At 36.3% G+C, this 23,357-nt stretch overlaps 1 protein-coding gene across 4 annotated transcripts in view; it reads right to left on the bottom strand.

The window, feature by feature from the left end:
* Positions 1-23,357, bottom strand: part of SNTG1 (syntrophin gamma 1) — an 890,620-nt gene that overhangs the window by 182,797 nt on the left and 684,466 nt on the right. For all 4 annotated transcript variants that reach the window (XM_032841184.1, XM_032841181.1, XM_032841185.1 and 1 more), the window contains one exon: positions 12,448-12,577. In XM_032841184.1, coding sequence (XP_032697075.1) covers positions 12,448-12,577 — 130 coding nt within the window. The remainder of the gene's footprint in view (positions 1-12,447; positions 12,578-23,357) is intronic.

The raw sequence follows: 23,357 nt of genomic DNA, 5'->3' as shown, positions 1-23,357 counted from the left end.
AATCTACTTTTCTCAGTCATTTCTCACTGTAAATGCAAAAAATGGTAAAGACTAGCTACCTTCACCTCACTGCCACCACCCCCTTTCCTCTTTCCTGATTAAAGGGGACTTTCCTCTTAGCCTGATTAAAGGGGCTATCTGTACATGGTGCTACTTACCCTTCTTTCCTTTTTTTCCTGTTCCAAACACAAAAGTGATGTTTGGAACTGTTGAAGCCCTTATGTGACCATGAGGTGCCAACAAGGTAAAAGTCAACACTCTAATGGTAGTGGAGGACGATAATGTGTATAGATAGAAGATGGGTTCTCGGTGGCTTCCCTGAACCACTGAAACAAAGCCAGTAAGTGCCACCATCCAGAATTCTTGTCAGTTGGGAACAAAACCCATCTATTTACTCCATCAGTACTTAGGGTATCTCTTACTTGTCATTGAAAGCATTCTTAATTAATGCAAACATCTGTGGAAGAGAACCTATTCTCTTTCACATAATACAATGTGAATACATGTGATTCTCACATGTGCAATCACATATTCTTAAGATCATACTAATTTTCAATAAAACATTGAAAATAGAAACACAGAATGTCTATCATCTATCTATATATCTTCTATATCTCATCTAACACATGCACATACACACAAGTAATACTTTTCCAGTTATACATTTCATTTCAATAAAAGAAATGCATGCTGAGAAAATACATATACACACATTTATATACATATACATATGAAGGAATTTTAAAAAGAGGAGGAGATATCCAAAAAATACAAAAATAAAGCTTTGAAGAGGCACATGAACCCCAATGTATATAGCAGCACTATCAACAAGAGTGAAATTATGGAAAAATGTCCATCAACTGATGATTAGATAAAGAAGATATGATGTATATATACTATGGAATATTACTCAGTCATCAAAGAATGAAATATTGCCATTTACAAGGACATGGATAGAACTAAAGTGTATTATGCAAAGTGAAGTAAGTCAGAGAAAGAAAAATACCATATGATTTCACCCATATGTGCAATTTAAGAAACAAAACAGAGGAACATTGGGTAAGGCAAGAAAAAGTGAAATAAGAAAAACAGAGAGGGAGGCAAACCGTTACAGACTCTTAACTGTAGGGAACAAACTGAGGGTTGAAGAAGGGGAGGATGGTGGGAGATGGACTAAATGGGTAATGGGCATTAAGGAGGGCACTTTTTGTGATGAGCACTGGGTATTATATGCAAGTAATAAACCACTAATGCTATTCCTGAAACCAATACTACACTATATGCTAACTTGAATTTAAATAAAATTGTGAAAGAAAAGAAAAAGAAAAGATAGGGCATTCCTTTATGTTAGCAATTAACCTTGGAAATGTCAAATGAAACTGTGTTTATCAATCAGGATTAGTTTAGTGGTACAGTAGTAGAGAGTGATTGGGAAGATTGGATTTATGAGACACTGGCTGAAAGAAAGTTACACATTTATCTGCCTTCTCTGTTTCTTTTAAACATGAGAGAACTTTGGTGTAGACTTTTGGGTTGCCTAAAATTGAAGCTACTTAACGGTGTAGTCACTACTAGATATTCATTTTAACTCATATCCAGTTCATCAACATTCTGTTACCTAAACAACAATCTTTCAGAATCTCAAATGAATGTTCTACAAAACAAAGAGGTGCAACCTCACATACAATAAGCAAATTGAGCCTGTCATTTATTGATGGTTTATGGATTAAATCATTTCATTTAGAATGCAGCTGGAGAGAGGGAAAACTACTAATGTCTCAGCATCACTTAAGGGCCACAATGTTTAAAGTACTCTCTTCAGTTAACCCTCACATTGATTGAAATTTAACTTAGTGCCTCTTTATGAGGACGAATATGAAGCCCAAGCCCCAGAACTCATAGGTAAAGAAGCTAGGACTTTATGTCAAAGCTGATGACGCCAAACCCCATGTGTCTGTTTGGATTGTCTTTGACTGATCAAACCAGAGTGTTTTGAAGTCATACTTCTTCCTGTTTTCAGGTCTAGCTATACAAATACTAATAGTTGACTCGTAAGTTCCTGACTCCATCATTCAGTTAATAGTCTTTTCTATTACTTTAATCTTCTGTATTTGTTTTTATTACCATATCATATGTGTGCATGTGTAAATATTTTTGTAATTTAGTCAATTATTATCAAAAATGTTCTGGGGTTACATGAGATAAGCTTTAGAGAAATTTGAAGAGTGGTCTTGGGGACTTTGCAAAATCCAATCTCTTCTTAATGATTTCCACCCAGCCCTGGTATTCAGTGAGCTATGGTTAATGATTTTGCAGTTTTCAGTTATTCTAGGGATATATCTAGACCTTCCCTATTTGGCCAGGCTCTAGTTCAACCGTATGGAAATGTATTTCCCGACAAATTAAAACATTAAATAGTTTGGTGCAATGCCATAGGGTACACATTCTCTTATTTTATTAAATACACACATCGGGACGCCTGGGTGGCTCAGTGGGTTAAAGCCTCTGCCTTCGCTCAGGTCATGATCTCAGGGTCCTGGGATCGAGCCCCACATTGGACTCTCTGCTCAGCAGGGAGCCTGCTTCCCCTCTCTCTCTGCCTGCCTCTCTGCCTACTTGTGATCTTTGTCAAATAAATAAAATCTTTAAAAAAATGTCAATATCTGGTGTTAATGGACTTACAAATAATGTAAATAAATATACATATATTTGCATTATATATACACATTATGTGTATTGTTTAAAATAAACACTTTGTTTTAAAACTGTTTTAGATTTATTGTCCAACATATGTGAAATTTAAGAAAGAAAACAGAAACGAAGAAGAAAAACAAACTCATAAATTCAGAGAACAAACTGGTGGTTGCCAGAGAGGAGGTAGGTGAAGGAATGGGGAAACAGAGGGGATTAAAAGGACATTTATCTTGATGAGAACTGAGTAATATATGGTATTATTGAATTATTATATCATATACCTAAAACTAATATAACACTGTATGTTACTTAGATTAAGACAGTTTTAGATTTATGAAAAAGTTCTAAAGACAGTAATTCCCGTATACCAAACCCAGTTTTCCGTATTATTAACTCTGTATTCTCCATTGCTATGAAACATTTGTTATAATTAATGAACCAATACCTATACATTATCATTAACTAAAGTCCATGCTTTCTTAAGATTTCCTTAGTTTTTATATAATATCCTTTTTCTATTCCAGAATCTCATCCAGGATACCATATTATATTTAGTCATCATTACCTTAAGGACTTAGGCTACTCTTGGCTGTGACAATTTCTCAGACTTTTCCTTGTCTTTTATGACATCAGTTTTGAGGAGTAATGGTCAAGTATTTTGTAGGTTCTTCATCATCTGGCATTTTTTGGTGCCCTTCTCATGGTACAACAGAAGTTACAGATTTGTGGGAGGAAGACCACAGAGGTAAAGTGCCATTTTTACTACATCATATCAAGGGTTTATATACTATCAATATGAATATAACTGTTAAAGTCAACTTTGATCCACTTGCTGTGCTTATAGTTTTTATGTGTCTGCTTTATAAAGTTATACATCTTTCCCCTTTCCTTTCTGTACACTGAAAGGAAGTCACTGTACATATTAAGAAACAATATTAAAAAGAAGACATATCTTTAGTACTCTTGTATTTTTATCAATTTGCTAATATCTAAAACATTTTCTTGAATCTCCATTGCACAGCATTCTTCTAAAAATGTGGGGTAGAATATTGGGCTTATATTAATATAAATATAATACTGCTCTTTAAAATTACATATTACAGGCTATGGTACGTAGCTGAAGAAATATCTTATTTGAATATCACTGTAACCTAGTAAGGAGAACAACTACAATGATAGCTCATTCTTTGTGAGTTTTTTCCTAAATGCCTTAATATAGTTGCTTGCATAACTTGGAATATTTTGTAATTGGTGCAACCAAAACAAGAACCAGGTTTTCTTACTCAAAAGTGTACTTAAATATAAAGCACATACTTAAACTTTGAACTTTTTTCACTACTGCTAATGTAGTATATAATATTAGTTAATGAGAAAACACAAAAATCTTTATTAATCATCATAATGAAATGTAATGTCATTGAATGTTAATATATATAATCATATATTATGATACTGCAAATTCAGTAAATGCATGTCAAGATAATAATGAAACTTAATGAGAGACTGTGGACTCTGAGAAACAAACTGAGGGTTTTGGAGGGGAGGGGAATGGGGGGTTGGGTGAGCCTGGTGGTGGGTTTCAAGGAGGGCACATATTTCATGGAGCACTGGGTGAGATGCATAAACAATGAATTTTGGAACACACACAAAAAATTAAATTTTAAAAATAATGAAACTTTAAGATATTTGAGTTCATGGTAATGTCAGTAACAAAAACTTAAATAGATAATTCATACTGTACTTATTCAAAAGAGCTTCTACATTCAGGGACAGGGACTAGGAAAACCCAAGGAGGAAGACACCAGTGATATTTTAATTGGGAAAACAAAACAAAACAGAAACAGAAATAGCCTGTGGCATACAATACTTGCCCTTTTATATCAGAAGAGTTGCCAAGTAAAAGAGAAAATTTAAATTATTGTTTGTCTTTCCCAAGGCAGAACTAGTACAAATGGATGAAAGCAACAGGAGAGGTTTATTCAGTATAAGGAAGCATTTCCTGATACTGAGTTGTCAAAGATTCAGTTGCTGCATTGTGAAACAGTGGCTTTAAAACATGCTCGTCTATCAGACACCTATTGGGGGGGTAGCGATTTATGAGGGACAGGGAAATATGTCCAGAAATAAGCAGTCTACAGGAATTATCTATGGTGGATCGCACTGACAGGGCTTCTTCTCCACAGCTATTTTAAATCAGATGATGCCTCCGAAGTTGTAAGAATTTACTGAGTAGTATCTAATGAGTTATAAGAATTTAATGAGACGTCTTCACTGCAGTGCTTACTGTAGCTTGATTAATTTCCCCTTTCCCTCTTTTTTCCCCACTTATGCAGTAATCTTTACTTCAAACAACTACTGATTGAGTGGCTGACTCATTCATTCACTTCATATTTGTTCAACATGGACTATGGTAAGGACCAAAAATGCAAGGACATAGGACAGAGATGCTACCCTGTTTGAGCAGGGTAAGGTTGGACACACCATCTCTTTGCTCCTGGCCACTGCTGCTGTTGTTCCCCAAGTCAGGCAGAACTCTCCACAAGACAATGACTCCCTTTGACTTTAGTTCTAATCTCTGTCCAAAAGACCCATCCGGTCTTGCATGCTCTTTTGGCACCAGCAGTTCTCACAGGCTTCAGATGGTTTCTCCTGACTCATGTTCTGTAGTATTTGAAGGCTTTTAGCCATGCCCAGAAATGTACTGGGAAAAACAGACCCTCTTTCCAGCTCTAAAGACAACTTGGTTAGTGTGTTTTAACTCAACAATTATGATTATTTTTGTTTTAATATTACAAGTGAGCTGTTTTTAAAGGATGTAAGGACTCTGGGGTGCCTGAGTGGCTCAGTCATTAAGTGTCTGCCTTTGGCTTGAGTCATGATCCCAGGGTCCTAGGATCAAGCCCCGCATTGGGCACCCTGCTCGGTGGGAAGCCTGCTTCTCCCTCTCCCACTCCCCCTGCTCGTGTTCCCTCTCTCGCTGTCTCTCTCTGTCAAATAAATAAATAAAATCTTAAAAAAAAAAAAGGATGTAGGGACTCAAATGACATCATATTCTGCTTTGCACTTGGATTAATTAGTAATATGCATATTAAGCTCTTTTTCTGATATATGCAAGCGCATTTTGTGGCTACTAGAGGTATGCTTTTCAGATTGAACCATGAGGGTTAGATTAGGTAAAAAAAAAAATGCAGCAACTTTATCTAAATGTTGAATTAGTTTTGTATTGTTGCAATCACAAATTACCACAAATTTAGTGACTTGAAAGCAAAACACTAATCTATTACCCTACAGTTCTATAGGTCAGAGGTCCTAGATGTGTCACACTGGCATAAAATCAACATGCTGACAGGGATGTATTCCTTTCTAGAGGCTCAGGAGGAGCAACTTCCCCTTGTCTTTAGCAGCTTCTACTGACCTCCTAGCTTTCTTTAAGTTCTGGTCCCTTCCTGCATCTTCAGGGCAAGTAAAGTCAGATATTGTTATTTCCATTGTTCTTTCATTTTACTTTCTTCCACTTTTTTTTAAGGTAGGCTCCATGCTCAGTGTGGAGCCCAATATGGGGCTTGAACTCATGACCCTGAGATCAAGACCTGAGCTGAGATCAAGAGTCAGATGCTCAACTGAATAAGCCACCTAGGTACACCATACCTTCTCTCACTTTTAAAAACACTGATGATTCCACTGGGTAATCTTGGATAATCCAACCTAATCAATTTATTTGAGGTTCAGCCAATTAACAAAATTAATTCCAACAACAACTTCACTCTCTTTGCCATGAGATAACATACTCACATGTTCTAGAAATTAAGATATAAATGTTTTGGGGAGGCCATTACTTTGCCCTTATTTTCTTAAAAAAAAAAAAAAAATCCCTTCAGTATTTCTTGGATTCACTGTTCTTTCTTATGAATTTTCTATATCTTTCTATTTAACTGAAAATGACTTAATTTTTCAAAGGATATTTCCAAGCTATCTCAAGATAGGATAGCAATTCTTTTCTTTCAGTACACTGCCTTTTTGTTTACATTTATTTTTATTAAAACTACTGCTTCCAGTTTTAGACAAAAAGAAATAAGCCCCCTGCAGTCTATTTCTTCCACTGACCATAACTAAATACAGTGGGCAAAATACAAAAGGCAACTACAAGAAAAATCTTTAAAGAAAATAATAACTAGGACACTGGGGAGAGAAGTAAAAATTAAATAACAACTAATATGATTACAGTGGGTTTCCCATTTTTGTTGTGTTTTGTTTTTGCTTGCTTTATTTCCCAAAGTTGACGTGAGATGAAGACAAATTAGATCATGAGCAGCAAAACTGAGAAAAGCTCATATTTCTGACCAGAGCCCTGAGAAAGGGGTCCCTGTGAGTCATGGGTTCTGGAAAGGACAGTCATGACATTTTCCTTTTTGGCTCACAACTCTGCTCCAAGGCCAGGCTATCAAACAGCTGCTGTTATGAATGCAGTGGCACTGTGAGCATCTAGAAATCCCAAGAGAAAACCTACCTTTTAGAATAAGAAACTAGGAAGGGGGTCCCATTATAGGGGGGATCCTTACTACTTTCTTTTTTCTCTTTTTCTTCATGTTATTTTGCCTTGAAAGAGGGTTTAATCATTAGGAAATGTACACCAGTGCAGGAGGCAATAGTTTGAGAGAAGCTCTGCCTTTCTGGACAGATCAAAGACAGCTATTCCCTGGGAGCCAAACAGTGTGGGGGAGATCCTAGAGACAAGCAAGTGGGAGAAGGAGATTCCATGGATGAACTGAAAGAAATTCTAGGTCCTTTCTCATGAAATGCATAATAAAGATTTGAAAACTCTGCTGATATTAGACACACGACCTTGGAAAATAAATCAGAACATAAAGTCTGAATCTAAGTTGTTGTTTGTTTGGCATATTAGTTTTTGCAGTACACCAATGACTGTGCTCCCACCACTAAAAAAAAAAAAAAAAAAAAAAAAAAGATATCCACATTAAATTTCTGGAATTTGCAAATGTTTCCTTATTTGGAAAAAAAAAAGGAGATCTTTATAAATGCAATTAAGTTAAGGATCTTGGGGCAAGATTATCTTGGATTATCTGAGTGGGCCCTAAATCCAAAGATGAGTGCCTTTATAAGAAGCACATAAAGACACATAAAGGAGAAACAGGCACACAGAGTGATGTGACCATGGAGGCAGAGATTATAGTGTTGTGGCCCTGAGCCGTGGAAGCTAGAAACACTAACAGCTACCAGAAGCTGGAAGGGGAAAGGAGAGATTCTCCTCTGGAGCCTCCAGATCCAGCCCTGATGACACCTTGATTTGGCACTTCTGCCTTCCAGAACAGTGAGAAAATAAAGTTATGTCATTTTATGCTACCAAGTTTGCAGTTATTTGTTATAGCAGCTCTAGGAAACAAATGCAGTTCCCTTTTGCTGTGTAACTAACTACAACATTTAGTGACTTAATGAAACATTTTACTATCCTATATTTTCTGTAGTCAGGAATCCAGAGGGGCTAGCTGGGTCCTCTCTCTCTGGGTTTCTCACCAGGTTGTGTTCAGGTCAATTGAAACCACAATGTCTTCTGAAATTCTGACAGGGAAGCATTTGCTTCTCAATTCAATATCCAGCCTGCACATGAAGGGGAAGGATTGCACAGACGGTGTATACTGGAAGTAGAGAAACTTGAGTCATCTTAGAAACTCACCTATTAAAGTTTGCCAGCTGGCCCCTAATTACTCATATTCCTTCTACACGCAAAATACATTTACCCTCCACAATATTTCCCAAGAGTTTCATCCCATTACAGTGTCACTGTATTTAAGATCTTCAGTTTTTTATATGATTTGGTCATGGAAATAAAAATTAATAACTTTCTCTAGTTATTTAATCATGGATTTGATAAAACAATAAAGAGCAGAAAAGGGAATTTAAAAGTATTAACTTTTTTTTTTTTTTTTTTTTTTTTACAATTCATGAGTTTTACCTTTACCAATCTATTCAAGTCTACTTTACGCAAAATAATAGCAAATGTCCACAGCGACCTGGTTTAGCCCTGCTGGAACCCAGCCCAGTAAACTGTAGCCTTTGCCGTTCCTTCCTTTCCAATGTGTGAGTATGTAGTTTAAGTAGAATGAATGGGCTTCTGTGCAAGCATGACTTTAAGGCAAGTCCCTGAAGTATCCTCTTCTACTACATACCATTACTAAATGCTCTGTAAATATTTTGAAGTCACCTTGAATACTGTCAAACTGAAATAGTGTTTGTCAAAATATTTTTAACTATTATATTCAATGACCTTCTAGAAAAAGAATGTTTTTAAGATAACAAATACAATGGAATTTCCACATAAAATAGGTATGAAAATCTCCCTATTTAACAGAATTATTACTGTTGGAAATCAGTGATCAAAGAATTAGCAAGTGGTTAACATATTACTCAAGTAATTCTAGTATAGAGTTTTTGTTTGTTTTGTTTTGTTTGCTTTCTTTTAACTTTCTATGTATATTTTCCAATTAGTCCAATTACTAAAAAACCATTCATTATTAAATAGTTTCTAAATAGTAAAATTTTAATATCTTTTATCCTTCTAATCAGGAGTGCATACATTTTATGTCTTTTCAATAGTATGGTGTTTGTTTTTACTTGTTAACATAATATTTTATATGCATTTTCTAGTTGATCTCATTTTCAAATTTATGTTGATGCATGCTAATCTCAAGTGAAATTTCCTAAGTTATCCATCTCAATGTTTTCATTTTTGCACCTATTAATAGTAGTTAAACTGTTCAGAATTACACTCCCATAAGCTTTTGTACCCTCAAAGTATTTGCAGATATAGAGGGAAAAAAACTCCTATAAGCTTCTGCAAAGTATTATTTCTATCTTTTTTAGAATAAAAAAATTAAGAGAACTAGAATAATCTGCCTCTGTTAAAAAAACTCATCCAGCTATTCTCAAGCTGTATAATTTCTTTCACCATATGAACCAACCATATCAATTGTATCCTCAGGGCAACCACTGTTCCTCAGGGAAGTCAATCTAACTTTCACATATGATTATTATGCCCAGTGACATTTCAACGTTTATGTAGTGCTATAGGTACGTGGGAGTTTGTTGCAATAATAGTCCTTTTGAGTGAGAACTGATTACAAGATGAAAGGACATGCAGTTAGAATGTAATCTCAAAGGTGTGTAAGAACAACTAGATAACTTTAATACAACAATATTATCATACTAGACCTATGGATTTCTCAGCATTGGATAAGAGTGCTTTCCTCTCTTGTGGCAAGTACATATCACAAGGATGAAAAACAAGCAGAAAAATCTGACTTGTTCTTCTCTATGCCTATAAAGAATAGACACATTTTCATCTTCACTTTCTTCCCATATGCTTGTCTTCTGGGTCACAGCATTCTAACTAAACACATTCCAAAGAAACAGTTTTCATGAGAATGTTCCTAGGATATGGGGTCATTGTAAATTTGGATCTGGTAAGAGAAAAACTTTGGATTTAAAATCTAACACCCTTTTTAAAATTTAAATAATATTTTATTTAACTCAAATATTTTAATATGTAATCAGTATAAAAATTATAAATAGGATATTTTACATTCTTTCTTCACAAGATTAAAAAAAAATCTTTTTAATCTGGTGTATTGTTTACATAGCATATCCACCTCACACTGGTCAGAGTGGCTAAAATTCACAGGTCTGAAAATGACAGATGTTGGCAAGGATGCAGAGAAAGGGGAGCTCTCTAACAGTGTTGGTAGGAATGCAATCTGGAACAGCCACTCAGGAAAACAGCATGGAGGTTCCTCAAAAAGCTGAAAATCGAGCTACCTTATGACCCAGGAATTGCACTACTGGGTATTTGCCCCAAAAGATACAAATGTGGTAATCTGAAGGAGCACCTGCACCCCATTATTTATAGGAGCAATGTCCACAATAGCCAAACTGTAGAAAGAGCCCAGATGTCCATCAACAGATGAGTGGATAAAGATGTGGTATAAACACACACACACACACACACACACACACACACACGACGGAATACTATTCAGCTATCAAAAAAAAATCTTGCTATTTGCAACAAAATGGATAGAACTAGAGGGTGTTATGCAAAGCAAAATAAGTCAATCAAAGAATAACATTCTGTTCTTTTAAAAATACTTTTTTCTCATTAATATAGTTATCTTGGCTCATTGTTTAAGTACTCTAATTACTACATATAATGAAATAGAAAGTCAGTACTTTTATAGTACTTTATCCCTAGAAAATCCCTTAGAAATATGTCAGAAATGAGGAAAGTCATGATCCTCAGAGAACACTGTATTTTGGGGGCGTGGGAACAGTCCTAAATTTCTTAACATCTTCATCTTCTGTAACTCCAATATGATGAAACCAAAAGATGGCAAAGATTGGATGCTGTGGGGGTCACTCCTGCTCAAGCCAGATATGCTCAGGCCAGGCCTCCTTGTCGGGTGATGTCCCTGGGCAAGGCTTGGTGTATTTGTACCCATTTATACACCATAAAGTAAATTTACTTCCCTTCATTAGCACCACAATGAGAAATAATTTCACACATACCAAATAACCAAAATTTAAAAACACACAATGTTGCCAAGTATTGAAGTTATCTATAGGAAGAGACCTGCAGCCATGGAATGAAAAATATTTGGCATTCCGAGAAATGCTGAATACTAATGTGTCCCATCCCTGTCAGTTCAACTCCCAAGCAATCCCTTCAACATGGACTCAGAAGACACGTGCATGGCCTTGCTCTTTCCTAGATTTCAAAGCAGAATCTGTGCATAGATTCTTGAATCTGAAGGGTCACTCACATGGGAGAGTTTTGTATGTTCATGAGCTTGAGAGTTACATATTTCTACCTGACCATTTACATAATAGACCTGTGAAATTTCCTTGGGACTGAAATGCTCCAACATGGCATAAAAAGGGTTGTGTCTGAAGGGGCATATTAAGACAAAGGTATGGATGGTATCTAGTATTGTCTTTGAAATAAAATAATCTTTCATTAAGATCAAATAATTTTTAATGATTCATGTCAGCACTCAATGAAGTGATGTTTTTAGTTTTGCATATTTTGTTGGACTATACTTCTAGAAGTAAGGAGAAAGGATTGATTATGTTATGAAAGAATAGTGATAATGAAAAGATAGAGATAATGATGAGATCAGAATGGGGAAAGAAAGGTTGAAGTAGAAAAATAGAGAAAAAGTAGAGAAGCCATTCCTGATAAAACAGACATGACTCTAAGAGTGCATCTACAGTGCATCTTCTGACCAATCCTGTGCCAGCATCATCCCAGGTGGGACTGTCTGTCTCCATGCTGACTCTCACCTACCCCTCTCATCCCCCTCAAACAGTTCCAGCTGCAATTCTAAAATCACTAAAGGAAAGTCAATGAATCTTGAAATTCAGTACTGCTTTAGTTGAGAATAATTTTATACTTATATGTATGTATATCTACATATATACATATTTACTTTCACTTATTTAAATTATGCTGATGGTTTATCATGTTTGTGAATGCAAATTTAAATGTGTATGTATTCTTAAACGGGTACTCTAGGTTAAAACTCTCAAGATAAAGTGATTTTCTTTAGGTAACTATTAGAGAATATCTTTCATGATGGATATAAATTCACTTTTAGGTAAGCACCAACTAGTTGTTGTAAAGCTGAAGAAATTTGCCACAGCTGAGAAACTCTATGTCCAGGTATTCCTTGAGTTACTACTTACATTGTGCTTTGTGAGGTTTGAAATATTAGTTGCTATTGCTTGTAGCCAGTCAACACAGTCTTCAGCAGAGAGGCACTGAATAATCCCACTGCAGACCCCATCCACAGCAATGACTTGAAAAGCATTCTGCCTGCAGACATGTCAGAACAAATCAGATCAAACATCATCTCATTTATCTATTTGCAAGTTGAAATAGTTATCTGTTGAAAGCTTTTACACCATACAAATACAGCTTCAAATTCACATTTGCTTATTTATTTTTATGGATATTTCTGTTTTTAAATGGAACACCAAAGATGAACCCAGAAAACATATAATTTTGAATTCCTAGAAAATATCTTGAGATTCAGATAAATTTGAAGATTTGAGTTGTAAAATATATGTTACATATATGGAAGTATATCTAAGTCATGTTAGAAGGCTTATTTTCCCCGTTTACCATAAAAATATACATAAAAGTGTATTTATTACTTTCATTGACATCATTTCCTCTTTACATTTCTCTTTTCTTTTTTTTAAAGATTTTATTTATTTATCTGAGAGAGAGAGCAACAGAGATAGGGAGAGAGGGAGAGAGAGAGAGAGAGAGAGAGCATGAGTGGGGAGGAGAGGGCGGAGAAGAGAACCCTATGGGGGACTCAATCTGAAAACACTGAGATCATGACCTGAACCAAAGGCATCTGCTTAACCAACTGAGCCTCCCAGGGGCCCCTTTACATTTTTCAATGCATTTTTTAAATTACAATGGAAAGACCACAAAAAAGACACACAAACATTAAACATCATATACAAAATTGCCTGATGTCATGTGCTAGAGCATTTTGTTAGTTGTAAACTATCTTCAACCTCAGTTTATCCTTCTTCTCAAAGATGGTTTGAACAAGAGTTTCATAGCTCCTCCTCAGCTTTAAATTTTCTCTGAATTTATGTGAATGTTGTACATTTCAATAACCAAACTTTTCTTTAAAATCCATGGCCAGGGACACCTGGATGGCTCAGTGGGTTAAAGCCTCTGCCTTTAGCTCAGGTCATGATCCCAGGGTCCTGGGATTGAGCCCCGCATCGAGCTCTCTGCTCAGCAGGGAGCCTGCTTCCCTTCTTCTCTCTCTGCCTGTCTTTCTGCCTACTTGTGATCTCTGTCTGTCAAATAAATATATAAAATCTTTAAAAAATAAAATAAAATCCATGGCCAGTATAAATATTCTTATGGTCTTCTGTTGATTTTTTGTCATTGTTGTAGAGAAAATTAAATGATGTCATCCTAAGTTGCTTACCAAGTGTTATAGAATTCAAACTGGCTCCCTACAGCTTTAATGACTTTTTTTTTTTTGTATGAAGTTCTTGCATATTTAGATGTGAGCTTAATGGACATCATTGATAAAATTTTCAAAATGAAAGGAAGCCAGCCAAATGGTTTGAGCTTGAGAATGACTCTGTTGTGTAACATGACACACTTTGGAAACACACAAACTGTATTTAAATCTCAGCCATTTATGAAGAAATTGAAACTTCTGAAGTTCAGCATTCAAAGGTTTTGTAAATTATATAAATTTATATATTTTTCTTTAATACTTTTTCTGTCTTCTGTATTTTGTAACTAGGTATATGTGGGTAGTAGGCATGATTTCACTTCCTCAAACAAAGAAAGGACACCCCACAGAGCATAGGCCTCGCTCAACTCCAGCACCTGTGTCACCTTGCCTTCCCATGACATAAATCCATATCTTATAAGTGGACACATGCTAAAGCTCTCACTTCAAAGGCACTCTGCTTCTAAGTTATTGATATTTTTAGAGAAATCTTCTCTTACACCCTTCACTAACCCCTTTCAACAGATAACTGCAAGTGTTCAAATATACTTTTTTGTTTTCTCTTAAAAATACATGAAAAGACTTTAGAAAGTACAACTATTGTCTGTCTCTTTGAAGTAGCATTCTTTTGAATTTGTGACAAGAAAAAAATATGCATGGCATGAAAAGAATATTATAACTTCACATGTCTTTCTTAGCTTTAATTTTGATATTCAGCAGTGAGGAAGACATTTAAAACATCCAGAGAACTCAACCATCCATGGAAAATGAGAACTAATTTAAGTTTAGTAATACACATTTCTTTCTGCCTTCTGATGATCATAACTGTTTCTTCATGCCCCATAAATTAAGGCATGTCCTGAACGTATTTGTCCTCTCTGTTTTAAATAAATCATGGCAGCTTCTGATATTTTTAGCTGATTAAAGTTAATATACTAAGATCAAATCTGCACTGTATGCAATCATGTATGTTACATGGTCTCTAGAAAGAATAATTCTGTGGGACTAATCTTTTATAAATCCAGGCTTACATGTTAACATATATCACTTTTTACATTCCTTTCAACTTCTTAGGTTGATTTAATAGAAACTCTTTCATGAATATAAGTGAAATACTTGAACAGTTACTTTGCTTACATATGACATCTTACAAAATAGGCTGATCATAAGGATTATAGTCTTGAATAAATGAGAGTATTGGCAAATTAGTCTACTTAGTTGTGACAGCAATTTCCTATATAGGAAAATGAGAATAATCTACTTTACAGATTTAACAAGTATTTATGGAGTAATTTGTGAGATGCAGATAACTTTCACATATCACTGAAGCTCTATGAATAATTTTCCTGTGAATAATCTATTAATATGTAGTCTTAACTGCAATATTTGGGAATGTTTAGTGGACTTATTCCTTCATCAGGCACTTAGGAAGAACTATAGTGCTTTTGCTTTTATTTTTAGCTTTTAGAAAATATATTTCTCTGACTAGAGATAATCAGGAAAAAAAAGTTTTTCATTTCATCTTATTTGATGGTACACATTTTGAAATCAATAGACTACATTATCCATTTATTTGGTATTGAGAGACATTAAACTTTAACAGTATTTTAGTAGTCTAGAGGATACCCAGGCATAATTATGATTTTTAATATACACACATGTGTGCACACACACACACTTACTGAAAAAACAGTTACAGTATTAGAATCAAAAACCTGAAGTTATATCTGCTCAATATTTTTATATTTTCCTGAGGATTCTTGGTCATTGCTCTGGCAATGAAAATTATTCTCAAAAGTTGCTGAATTTTAATGCAGGTTTATTTTTTAAATAAAAATTTAATCTTTCTTTATGTGAGAAATGTTCTGCTAACTATAGAAGTTCATACATGATTTCCAATATAATTTATGCATATATATTATTTCTTATTAACACCATTTATAATTCATATTTTGATTCATTGCTGATTCTATACGTCATGAAGGCATATGTAGGAAGACGTTAAATTTGTGAGGAGTGAACAGGAGAAAGCAGAGAGAGACAGCACTTCAAATATGAGGAAAATGAAGTGCAGACACTAAAATATACCAATTTGGAGGGGCTGGATTGCTACATCCATGAGGAAGAGGGTGGAATATGAGCATGGAAAAGCAGGCAGGCTTGGATCAGAAGGGCTTTGTATGTCACTAGAGGGGCTCAAAGTCCAGAGAGAGAAACCATGGGCCTTTAAATAAAAAACTACCAATAAAACTGGTAAACTATGAGATTATATGGAACTGAAATAAATACATGTTAGTCAGAGTGAAAATGAACCAATTAGCTCAAGGGCTTTATAAAGGCATTAGAAAGGGTGTGACTTAATAACACCATTTTTAAAATGGAATTTGAGGAAGAGAATAGTGTCAAATTACTTCAAAGTTTGGGTTCTCACTGGCTAAGAGCTTAGATGATGATAAGGAAAAGCATTTGGACAGGAAAAGTTAATCCAAAACCAAATTATCATGAGCAGGTTGGGAGAAATGGGGGCTTTTGGGATTGGACAATGTGCATGTGGGGAGGTGGCAAGTCATGAAGTTGGTGATAAAGTAAAGCTTAATCATTAAGAGTTTTGCAAAGCATGTTAGCATGTTAGAACACTTCTACCTAATCCTTAAAGTCAGGGGGAGCCAATGGAAATATTCAAGAATTGGAATGAAAGGCTCATATTTGTATTTTAGAGAGGTTCTCTGTGGTGGTGAAGAAAATGGGAAAAAATGATAATAAAATAAAGAAGGATATAGGAAGGTATTGTAATAGTCAAGACCGACAAGATCAGAGTTTGTTTTGAGAGAGTGGTTTTCTGTGTACTAGTAGAAAACATTGATTCAAGTGGTATTGAAAACAAGCCACTTACTTGATTTGGTTATTAGTTATTTGGGAAAGTGATAAATGAAAAGGAAAAAAAAAGGAACTTAGGTTAGTGATTTCAGCAGTATACTCTATTTCTTGTTGAGTTCAAATCACATTCACCAAGTTCAGGATCTTTTCTGCATTGGACATCCTATCTTGGTTGAATGCTTCATTATAGCTTTTATTAGTCAGGCTCAAAACCCAAAATTTGGTGAGGTACATGGGGAGCTCTTCTGAACTATTTAGTTACCTATTTTCCAAGGTTTAAATCGCCAGTTTGTTTTGTGATTTGAAACACAGTAACTCATCATACTCTAAATAAGTCCTGTAATTTTATGCAATTATTTCTGCCCCTCCCTAGTATTCCCTTTGTCTGAAAAGCTCTTCTATCCCACTTCATTTATTATCTGCAAAATTATTGCAAATAATTTTATGTAAATTTCTAACTTTGAATTTTTCTGTGTGTAAAATAAAAAGAGCAACATTTGCCCCTCACACCTTGTATTGTTAAGACTTTTTTAAAGAGCAGTTTTAGGGGAGGAGTCAAGATGGCAGAGAAGTAGCAGCCTGAGACTACATCAGGTAGCGGGAGATCAGCTAGATAGCTTATCTAAACATTGCAAACACCTACAAATCCAAAGGTAGATCGAAGAGAAGAACAGCAATTCTAGAAACAGAAAATCAACCACTTTCTGAAAGGTAGGACTGCGGAAAAGTGAATCCAGGTGACAGGAAGATAGACCGTGGGGAGAGGGGCTGGCTCCCGGCAAGCAGCCGAGCAACAGAGCACAAAATTGGGACTTTTAAAAGTATGCTCCACTGAGGGACATTACTCCAGAGGATAAACCAGGGTGAAGCCCATGCGGGGTCAGCATGGCCTCAGGTCCCGCAGGGTCACAGAAGGATCGGGGGTGTCTGAGTGTCGCAGAGCTTGCAGGTATTAGAGCGGGAAAGCTGGCTACAGAGACAGAGCTGAGGAGTGAGCTCTCAGCTTGGGATTACCTTGAACAGGTCCCAGGCTGGTTGAGCTCGGAGCCTGGCTGGAGGCCAGGGAGACGGAAGTGATTGGGCACTATTCTCTGAGGGTGCACTGAGGAGTGGGGCCCCGAGCTCTCGGCTCCTCTGGGCCGAAGACTGGGAGGCCGCCATTTTCATTCCCGTCCTCCAGAACTCTACGGAAAGCGCTCAGGGAACAAAAGCTCCCAAAAGCAAACCTGAGTGGATTACTCAGCCTGGCCCCTGGTAAGGGCAGTGTAATTCCGCCTGGGGCAAAGACACTTGAGAATCACTACAACAGGCCCCTCCCCCAGAAGATCAACAAGAAATCCAGCCAGGACCAAGTTAACCTACCAAGGAGTGCAGGTTCAATACCAAGGAGAGCAGCAGAATTCCACAGTAAGAGAAAGCAAAGCACGGAACTCATGGCTTTCTTCCCATGATTCTTTAGTCTTGCAGTTAATTTAATTTTTTTTCTATCTTTTTTTCTTCATCTGCTAAATTTTTTTAACTTTTACCCATATCTTTTTTAACGTTTTTTAACTAGTTTATCTAATATATATATATTTTTTCTATTTTATATTTTTTCTTTATTTGTTTTCTTTTTAAATTTGTTTCTTTTTATTTTTGGAACCTCTTTTTAACCACTTTCTCACCCTCAAAATTTGGGGTCTCTTCTGATTTGGTTAAAGCATATTTTCCTGGGGTTGTTGCCACCCTTTTAGGATTTCACTTGCTCATTCATATACTCTTATCTGGACAAAATGACAAGGTGGAAAAATCCACCACAAAAAAAAGAATAAGAGGCAATACCGAAGGCTAGGGGCCTAATCAATACAGACATTGGTAATATGTCAGATCTACAGTTCAGAATGACAATTCTCAAGGTTCTAGCTGGGCTCAAAAAACGTATGGAAGATATTAGAGACACCATCTCGGGAGATATAAAAGCCCTTTCTGGAGAAATAAAATAACTAAAATCTAACCAAGTTGAAATAAAAAAAAAGCTATTAATGAGGTGCAATCAAAAATGGAGGCTCTTACTGCTAGGATAAATGAGGCAGAAGAAAGAATTAGTGATATAGAAGGCCAAATGACAGAGAATAAAGAAGCTGAGCAAAAGAAAGACAAACAGCTACTGGACCACGAGGGGAGAATTCAAGAGATAAGTGACACCATAAGACAAAACAACATTAGAATGATTGGGATTCCAGAAGAAGAAGAAAGAAAGAGGGGAACAGAAGGTATATTGGAGAGAATTATTGGAGAGAATTTCCCTAATATGGCAAAGGGAACAAACATCAAAATCCAGGAGGTGCAGAGAACCCCTCTCAAAAGCAACAAGAATAGGTCCACACCCCGTCGCCTAATAGTAAAATTTATAAGTCTTAGTGACAAAGAGAAAATCCTGAAAGCAGCCCAGGAAGAGAAGTCTGTAACATACAATGGTAAAAATATTAGATTGTCAGCAGACTTATCTACAGAGACCTGGCAGGCCAGAAAGAACTGGCATGATATATTCAAAGCACTAAACAGGAAGAAAATGCAGTCAAGAATACTATATTCAGCTAGGCTATCATTGAAAATAGAAGGAGAGATTAAAAGCTTCCAGGACAAACAAAAACTGAAATAATCTGCAAACATCAAACCAGCTCTACAGGAAATATTGAAAGGGGTCCTCTAAGCAAAGAGAGCCTAAAAGTAGTAGATCAGAAAGGAACACAGACAATATACAGGAACAGTCACCTTATGGGCAATACAATGGTACTAAACTCATATCTCTCAATAGTTACCCTGAATGTTAATGGGCTAAATGCCACAATCAAAAGACACAGGGTATCAGAATGGATAAAAAAACAAAAAATCCATCTATATGTTGCCTAGAAGAAACTCATTTTAGACCCGAAGACACCTCCAGATTTAAAGTGAGGGGGTGGAAAACAATTTACCATGCTAATGAACATCAGAAAAAAGCAGGGGTGGCAATCCTTATATCAGATCAATTAGATTTTAAGCCAAAAACTATAATAAGAGATGAGGAAGGACACTATATCATACTCAAAGGGTCTGTCCAACAAGAAGATCTAACAATTTTAAATATCTATGCCCCTAACGTGGGAGCAGCCAACTATATAAACCAATTAATAACAAAATCAAAGAAACACATCAACAATAATACAATAATAGTAGGGGACTTTCACACTCCCCTCACTGAAATGGACAGATCATTCAAACAAAAGATCAACAAGGAAATAAAGGTCTTAAATGACACACAGGATCAGATGGACATCACAGATATATTCAGAACATTTCATCCCAAAGCAACAGAAAACACATTCTTCTCTAAGGCACATGGAACATTCTCCAGAATAGATCACATCCTCGGTCCTAAATCAGGTTTCAACTGGTATCAAAAGATTGGGATCATTCCCTGCATATTTTCAGACCACAATGCTCTGAAGCTAGAACTCAATCACAAGAGGAAACTTGGAAAGAACCCAAATACATGGAGACTAAACAACATCCTTCTAAAGAATGAATGGGTCAACCAGAAAATTAAAGAAGAATTGAAAACATTCATGGAAACAAATGATAATGAAAACACAACAGTTCAAAATCTGTGGGACACAGCAAAGGCAGTCCTGAGAGGAAAATATATAGCGGTACAAGCCTTTCTCAAGAAACAAAAAGGTCTCAAGTACACAACCTAACACTACACCTAAAGGAGTTGGAGAAAGAACAATAAAGAAACCCTAAACCCAGCAGGAGAAGAGAAATCATAAATATCAGAGCAGAAATCAATGAAATAGAAACCAAAAAAAAAACAATAGAACAAATCAACGAAAGTAGGAGCTGGTTCTTTGAAAGAATTAATAAGATTGATAAACCCCTGGCCAGACTTATCAAAAAGAAAAGAGAAAGGACCCAAATAAATAAAATCATGAATGAAAGAGGAGAGACCACAACTAACACCAAAGAAATAGAGACAATTATAAGAACATACTATGAGCAACTCTACACCAACAAATTTGACAATCTGGAAGAAATCGGTGCATTCCTAGAGACATATAAACTACCACAGCTGAACCAGGAAGAAATAGAAAGCCTGAACAGACCCATAACCAGTAAGGAGATTGAAACAGTCATCAACAATCTCCAAACAAACAAGAGCCCAGGGCCAGAAGGCTTCCCAGGGCAATTCTACCAACCATTTAAAGAAGACCTAATTCCTATTCTCCTGAAACTGTTCCGAAAAATAGAAATGGAAGGAAAACTTCCAAACTCATTTTATGAGGCCAGCATCACCTTGATCCCCAAACCAGACAAGGATCCCATCAAAAAAGAGAACTACAGACCAATATCCTTGATGAACACAGATGCAAAAATTCTCACCAAAATACTAGCCAATAGGATTCAACAGTACATTAAAAGGACTATTCACCACAACCAAGTGGGATTTATTCCAGGGCTGCAAGGCTAGTTCAACAACCACAAATCAATCAATGTGATACAACACATTACTAAAAGAAAGAACAAGAACCATATGATACTCTCAATAGATGCTGAAAAAGCATTTGAGAAAGTACAGCATCCCTTCCTGATCAAAACTCTTCAAAGTGTAGGGATAGAGGACAGATACCTCAATATTATCAAAACCATCTATGAAAAACCCACCGCAAATATCATTCTCAATGGAGAAAAACTGAAAGCTTTCCGCTAAGGTCAGGAACACGGCAAGGATGTCCATTATCACCACTGCTATTCAACACAGAAGTCCTAGCCTCAGCAATCAGACAACAAAAGGAAATTAAAGGCATCTAAATCGGCAAAGAAGAAGTCAAACTATCACTCCTCACAGATGATAGGATACCATATGTGGAAAACCCAAAAGACTCCACTCCAAAACTGCTAGAACTTGTACAGGAATTCAGTAAAGTGTCAGGATATAAAATCAATGCACAGAAGTCCGTTTCATTTCTCTACACCAACAAAAAGACAGAAGAAAGAGAAATTAAGGAGTCCATCCCATTTACAATTGCACCCAAAACTATAAGATACCTAGGAATAAACCTAACCTAAGAGGCTAAGAATCTATACTCAGAAAACTATAAAGTACTCATGAAAGAAATTGAGGAAGACACAAAGAAATGGAAAAATGTTCCATGCTCCTGGATTGGAAGAATAAATATTGTGAAAATGTCTATGCTACCTAAAGCAATCTACACATTTAACGCAATTCCTATCAAAATACCATCCATTTTTATTTCAAAGAAATGGAACAAATAATCCTAAAATTTATATGGAACCAGAAAAGACCTTGAATAGCCAAAGGAATATTGACAAAGAAAGCCAAAGTTGGTGGCATCACAATTCCAGACTTCAAGTTTTATTATAAAGCTGTCATCATCAAGACAGCATGGTACTGGCACAAAAACAAACACATCGATCAATGAAACAGAGTAGAGAGCCCAGAAATAGACCCTCAACTCTATTGTCAGCTAATCTTCAACAAAGCAGGAAAGAATGTCCAATTGAAAAAAGACAGCCTCTTCAGTAAATGGTGTTGGGAAAATTCGACAGCCACATGCAGAAAAATGAAATTGGACCATTTCCTTACACCACACATGAAAATAGATTCAAAATGGATGAAGGACCTCAATGTGAGAAAGGAATCCTTCAAAATCCTTGAGGAGAACACAGGCAGCAACCTCTTCGACCTCAGCTGCAGCAACATCTTCCTAGGAACATCACCAAAGGCAAGGGAAGCAAGGGCAAAAATGAACTATTGGGATTTCATCAAGATCAAAAGCTTTTGCACAGCAAAGGAAACAGTTAACAAAACCAAAAGACAACTGACAGAATGGGAGAAGATATTTGCAAACGACATATCAGTTAAAGGGCTAGTGTCCAAAATCTATAAAGAACTTAGCAAACTCAACACCCAAAGAACAAATAATCCAATCAAGAAATGGGCAGAAGACATGAACAGACATTTCTGCAAAGAAGACATCCAGATGGCCAACAGACACATGAAAAAGTGCTCCATATCACTCGGCATCAGGGAAATACAAATCAAAACCACAATGAGATACCACCTCACAACAGTCAGAATGGCTAAAATTAACAAGTCAGGAAATAACAGATGCTGGTGAGGATGCGGAGAAAGGGGAACCCTCCTACGCTGTTGGTGGGAATGCAAGCTAGTGCAACCACTCTGGAAAACAGCATGGAGGTTCCTCAGCATGTTGAAAATAGAACTACCCTATGACCCAGTAATTGCACTACTGGCTGTTTACCCTAAAGATACAAACGTAGTGATCTGAAGGGGCACGTGCACCCGAATGTTTATAGTAGCAATGTCTACAATAGCCAAACTATGGGAAGAACCTAGATGTCCATCACCAGATGAATGGATAAACAAGATGTGGTATATATACACAGTGGAATACTATGCAGCCATCAAAAGAAATGAAATCTTGCCATTTGCGACGACATGGATGGACCTAGAGGGTATCATGCTTAGCGAAATAAGTCAATCAGAGAGAGACAGCTATCATATGATCTCCCTGATATGAGGAAGCGGAGATGCAACAAGGGGGAGGTTAAGGGGGTAGGAGAAGAATAAATGAAACAAGATGGGATTGGGAGGGAGACAAACCATAAGTGACTCTTAAACTCACAAAACAAATTGAGGGTTGCTAGGGGGACAGGGGT

This window comes from Lontra canadensis, unplaced genomic scaffold, assembly GCF_010015895.1.
Source record: "Lontra canadensis isolate GAN:19392208 unplaced genomic scaffold, GSC_riverotter_1.0 scaffold121, whole genome shotgun sequence".
Lineage (NCBI taxonomy): Eukaryota > Metazoa > Chordata > Mammalia > Carnivora > Mustelidae > Lontra > Lontra canadensis.
This window is presented reverse-complemented; position numbering and strand designations above follow the sequence as displayed.